Below are 5880 nucleotides of genomic sequence, written 5' to 3'. Positions count from 1 at the left end.
GAGCTTGGTAATGAATGGATAGTGGGGGATCCAGACCTAGGCACCAAGGATGAGAGTCACTGCCAGAAGCCATGATGTGGTGAAGACATACCTTTCTTATCATCTGGGGAACAGAATTGTATCAAAAACAGAGAAATAAGTGAATAAATATCTCAGGATAGTCTAAGGCTTCCCTCCACTTGTCTTTGAGCTGAGATAATTTACATTTTAGAAATAGTGGAGCATTCAGCAGCTAGAAGGGAATTTAGGGTGGACTAATGTGTGCTCCAGAATGTCAGGCCAACTTGGCTCCCCAAATCCATTCTTCTTCCCAACCTCTTTAGGTCTCTGGGGAGGACTTGTAAACATAAATCAAATGCGTCATCATGTGTCTGCCTCTGCCTGGGTATCCCTATTCCCTTGCCGCTGCACTCCCCACCTACAAGGTATTCTGATCTAAAAGGAAGGAGGAAATCCTCAATGTGACTTCTATTTCTGACACCTGGAGCCACTGCTAGTGTACCTTAGAGCCTGGGGGCTAGCAGCAGATTGCCCCCAGAAAGATAAACTTATTCTATGGTGGCAGACCCAGGGGAATCACAGTGCATCACAAACTTTTCCCCAGATTTTCCTGATGACCACTGCCCACCATGTAGGGGGTTTTACTCCATTTCTTGTATTTCAAGGACTTTCTTTATAACCCCAAACTGGATTTGGATAGTTCTAGTTTAACTCCTTGCCTGCCTTCTCCAAGTTCAGCCCTGTTTACTTCAGCCCACATCTCTGAAGTTCAAGTATATATATCTGTCTGCACAGCCCTGATTGACAAGTACAATGAAAATGTCTCATTTCCGTCTGGTTTGCATTTCATTACATTGTGTAACAATATGCCTTGGATTGCAGAGGACAAAGGCAAAACATTTGTAAAAAGGGTTGATTAACAATATCTGTTTGTTCATTCTCTATTGAATTTTAAAGGTATATAGGACTTATAAAATATGTCTCAAATGATGGGACTGTAGTGAAAACTCTGACGTGGCCAATAAAAACTGGAGCTCAGTGAGCGGTTGGTGAGTGTGTCCGAAGGTCCCAGAGATCGATAGTTCAGCTTGGAACCTGAAGCTAATTAAGAGCTTTATCTTAGCATAAAAATAAGAAAGAGTTAAAGATGCATTCTTTCCCCAGTTTTTTTCCTCTTCATTTTTTATTGCCATTTGCAGTTTTTCTTTTAAAAAGATCTGTGGCTCTGAAGGGCAGTAGGGATTTATGTAAAGAAAGTGTCTTTTACCAGGAAAAAAAAATGTGAATAATGGTGAGTTTCAAGGACAAGTTTCAATGAGAAACACTTTGTGCTCCACTAGGAAAAGGCAGGGGCACCAAATTCAGCGTCTTGGAATAATTCCCTTCCTAGATTCAAAGATTCATTTATTGAAATAAATCAGGAAGCATTGGCAGAACGGAAATCCGCTTGCTGGGTTTAAAGGGTCTTTAAAATGTTGCGAGTGTTAGATTGCAAGTCTTTTCTAAATGCAAAACAGAAGAAAAGACCGCAGTGTTTCCCTTGGACTTAAAGAAAACGACTAGGTCTCCGAATTAGGATAATTTCATGTCCACCATAGAAAATGTGTTTAGAAGGAAATCTTGCATGGTAACACAATGCGTTGGGCATGTTTTATTTTATGGGATGCTGGAAGGAAGGGAAAAGTGTTGTGGAGTGGGACTCTCGGTAGCAGCGAGCCCCGATCCTATCCTACTGCCCTTTAGGATGTTCTGTTTCCCTCCTGCTTCTTCAAGATGGATCCTAAAAATTGGGCTCAAAAGCTTTGCTGGTTTGGAAATAATCAGGTTCTCTGGTTTTGTTTATTGCTTTAAATTTGAGCATAAAATAAATCTTTTTCCTATTTACTGTTTGAACTCAGTGTGAGGGAAAGGATTCCATTATATTTTCTATCCATAGAGACATGGATATTTAGACCGGACCACATACAACTGGAGGATGCATAAAAGAGATTTATTGGTTAATTTACGCCACCTAATACACATGTAAACCCCAGTAAGCCAAAGCTGCTGAGGGGGCCTCAGCTATAGCGTAAAATAAGAACCACGACCCCTGAGTTCGAGTTGTCCTTCCCTGCCCAGAGCTGCGACTCGTCTCCACCTGAAAAACGAAAAAAAATGAGAGCTCTCTCCCGCCTTGCCCCAGCCTGTGTGTGTACAGGAAAAACTTTTCTCCACTTTTCTCCCTTCACCAACACTCTGCTCTGAGACTCAGCTCCCCAAAGCGCCTTGTCCCCCGAAGTTGTTCCAAGACTCTCCTCCGAAAACCAGGTTTAAACAGGAGGAGAGGCTGTAGGTCATAAGAAAAACTTCGCGCTTTTTTCCCCCCCAACCAGCAGTGATTTGCTTTGTGGGAAGTGGGGGGCTTTGTTTTGCTATGCAGCAACAAGCTTCATCTGGAGATATTTCGCTTTCTACCGTGTTTTAAGGGTCAGGGTGCCCCCTCCCAAAATAAGAATACCCCACCCAAACCAATCGAAACAAAATTCGAAATGGCCTGCCTCTGCCCTGCTGTTCACAAGCCCCCAGTCTCGTCCTTTTGAGGGCATCTGGGACCCCTGCGTCCCACCGAGCAAAGACACCCCCTCAGAACCGCACACTCGGGATGGGCCCGTCTGCCCAGGGAAGGGCCCACCGCCCGGGGTTCTGGCCTGGCTGAATCGCCTCAGGTCTGCCCCTTAACAAGCATCCCCTCACCTCCCCACTTCTCGGTTGTTGATCTAATTGAATTATGCCTTTTTGTTCCAGGGACTACAGAGCACGTGCTGGAGGCAATTAATTATCAGAATGTGGCCGTATCAAAACGGACACTGGGTACCGGGTAGGTCAGCGACGGCAACATCCTCTTGCCCTGGGCTCAAGATTCCTTCCCAAATAGAGGCATGCTAGGTTCTCTCGGCCGCCCCCCTTCTGAGCCCCTCGCCCGGTTGCGCGCCCTGACTCCCGATCACGCAAGGCCCTCCGTTCTCGGGGTACCTGGCGAGACTCCCTGGAAATTCTCGCATCAGCGCTGATCGGGCCAGAGCTCGACAGCCGCCCCATCCCAGTGCCCAAGCCTCGGAAATCGCTCTTCCCGGGACCGGCTCCGTGAAGAAATCCAAACTTTCTCAAATCAACTACTTGCCCAGGGGCGGTGGGGGTTGGTGGGAGGTGAAGAGAGGTAGAGGAAAGGGAGGAAATAAAAGGGAAGATGAAGAAAAGAGGAAAAGAAAGAAAAGCAATCCTCCCTTTTTGTAAACCTGACTCCAGGGAATTCATTTGCATAATTTAGGCATATTTGTTGCGAACCCTCCTCCCCCTCGCAAAGAAATTCTTTGCTGAGCGACACTGAAACCATTCTTGGAGAGCCTATTTTCGGTAGATGCAGTAATTTAAGTCAGTAGTGAACTCACCTTCCAACCTGGGGAGAAAGCTCTGGATGTGGAGGGAGAATTGGGGCGAGTTTGATGGGAGGGGGAGACTACGGTAAGATGTGCTATCGGCAGGGTTTTCCCCCAGCAAACTGGCAAAGAAAGAAGGTGAAGTGCTGGCTGGGCGAGGGAGATTGGGGGACAGGAAGTGAAAGACTGCAGTTATAAAGCGCTGCTTCGGGCGATCTCTCCTGGCGCCTCTGAACTTGATCAGATGTTCTGTTTCCTACGGAGAGATGGCGGCCAGGCTGTGAGGCTGCCTCAAGGCGCAGACTTTGGGGCTTGGCCCTGCTGGGGATGTGACAATCACAGCCATCTCTCTGTCTTTTTTCTTCTGCCACTCTCACTCTCCTGCATTCTTTGCAAATGCTTTGCAAGGACAAATAATAATAATAATAATAATAAGTGGATTTATAGCTTTGTCTGAACCTGGTCGTTATGTCCAGAAGGGCCTTGCACCAGACAGAAGGGGATGGACTTTCACACATGTCCCTGGAAAGTAAATCCTTAAGGGGTAAGCAGTTCCTGAGGTCACTATGTACTTCCGTGGGTAGGGGTAGAAGAGAGCAAAGCTGTGGCTGTTCAGAGGGAAGAAAATTCCATCTCACAGTTCCCATGCACCACCACTCCACTTTTGCGTTTGAAAATGTTGAGAACTCAAAGCTGATTGATTAGTCTAGTGATTTGAAAACCATGCTGATACTGTGTGTCTAGTGTGTTTACTATGTGCTTGGTGTGCTGTGTGCATTTTTGGTGTACACGGACTAAGTGTGTTTTGTGCATGTTTAGTATTTGTGGATACATTTGCTGTTATGTGCATGTAGTTACTCCATTGTGTTTAGTTGCTTTTACTGTGTTTTTACTGTGTGGGTGTAGTTTATGTTAGTGTGTGATCTGTGCGATGTTGTCTTGTGTGCGTGGAAACTATGTTACATGTGTTCCATGTGGTGCGGTTGTGCTTACCGTATTGCGTGCTTGTTTGGTGTGTGCTTGTGTTTATTGCGTTGCATATGTTTGCTATGTTGGACCTGGTGTGTCATGGGGAGGCAGTGGAGAATACAGCTGTTGCTCACAAACTAAAAAGTCAATGCTTGGCTCAGGCGGAAGTAACAGAGACCAATTCTAATAGTTTCTTCTCCTTTGGGCCTCGGACAGCTGCCGGCAGCTCGGGCACAGACGGCGAGCTGGCTCGGCCTGGGTCCGAGGTCTCGAAGCCAGAGAGTGGGGTGGATGCAGCGGCTGGGCCAGGAGCACGGCACTGCTGCGCTCTCCCCAGGATGTGCGCTCTGCGGCTGCAGAGAGAGCATGTTCTCAAGGTGGTGCGAAAGCAGGGTCCCAAGCGGGACTCGACGACCAGCGCCGCGCCGACTGAGGAGGCGCGGCGGTGGGACCGATTCTCGCCGGGCAAAGAGTTTCTTTGGCCAGAGCGGGTAAAGAGCGCGCGAGGGGTGCTTGCGCCTGGGGCTGTGGGGAGGCTAGAGAGAGTCCAGGCTCCGCCCTGCCGCTTGCCGGCTCAAGCCTGGCCCCAGTTCCCTGAAGCCGCGCAAGCCCCGCAGAGCCCACTCGCGGCCGCCCGGCCGTCACCGTCTCACCTGCCAGGCGCCGGCGGCCGCCCAATCAGCGGCGGTCGCTCGGCCGCGGCTGCCATGTTCCCCACTCCGCGCTGCCAATCAGCGTGACGGCGGCCAATGGGCGGTCCGGCCGGGGGTCAGGTGACCGCAGGCCAGCTGGTTTCTCATTGGCGCGCGCAGCGCGGCCTCCCGCTCGGTTTATGTGCGAGGAGTGAGTGATTGACTTTATCAGTCCAAGGACATTACTCTGGAGGCGAAGAGGCTGGGACTCGCGCGGCGAGCGGCGAGGACCGAGCCTGCTTACTGCCCGCTGCACACTCGCCTACCGCGAACCGGCTCCGTCACTTGGTGCAGCCCAGCCAGGAGGCCAGTACCCGGGAGTCTCCTGGCTCCGAGGTTCTGTGCTCTCGGGGAGAGGAGGGGTGCCCGGGACAAGATTGGCAAACTCCGCCCTCCACTTATTATTTTGCTTATTTTTCTTTGTGCGCGCCTGTTAGTTTGTTAAACCAGATCTAGTCCCAGAGTCTTTTCTCCTCCCTTCTCCTCCCTCCTCCTTCCCCCCTCTATACCCCCCTTTCTTCCCCTCCTCCCTCCTATCCCTCTGCAGGAGACTCTCGCGGCGACGGAAAGTTGCAGCCCCTGGTAGCGCCTTGGGGGTCTCCCGGCAGTGTCCAACTGCCGCCACCCCTCTCCGACTACGGCACTTCGGAGATCTTCGCCCGTACCCTCTCTCACTTCAGCCGGATCGCCTGTGCCCAGAACGCCCCACCCATGACGATGCTCCTGGACGGAGGCCCACAGTTCCCCGGGCTTGGAGTGGGCAGCTTCGGCGCGCCCCGCCACCACGAGATGCCCAACCGCGA

General features: G+C 50.4%; 1 protein-coding gene across 1 annotated transcript in view; it reads left to right on the top strand.

The window, feature by feature from the left end:
* The first annotated feature begins 5250 nt into the window (after nucleotides 1-5250).
* Nucleotides 5251-5880, top strand: part of LOC103252114 (zinc finger protein ZIC 3) — a 4677-nt gene continuing 4047 nt past the window's right edge. The window contains 1 exon segment of the mRNA XM_021708948.1: nucleotides 5251-5880. This exon segment is cut by the window's right edge and continues 22 nt beyond it. Coding sequence (XP_021564623.1) covers nucleotides 5789-5880 — 92 coding nt within the window. The 5' untranslated portion in view covers nucleotides 5251-5788.

This window comes from Carlito syrichta, unplaced genomic scaffold (genome assembly GCF_000164805.1).
Source record: "Carlito syrichta isolate Samal-C Ts95f unplaced genomic scaffold, Tarsius_syrichta-2.0.1 Scaffold153624, whole genome shotgun sequence".
NCBI classification, from domain to species: domain Eukaryota; kingdom Metazoa; phylum Chordata; class Mammalia; order Primates; family Tarsiidae; genus Carlito; species Carlito syrichta.
Note: the sequence above shows the minus strand (reverse complement) of the source record. Positions and strands in the feature narration are given on the sequence as shown.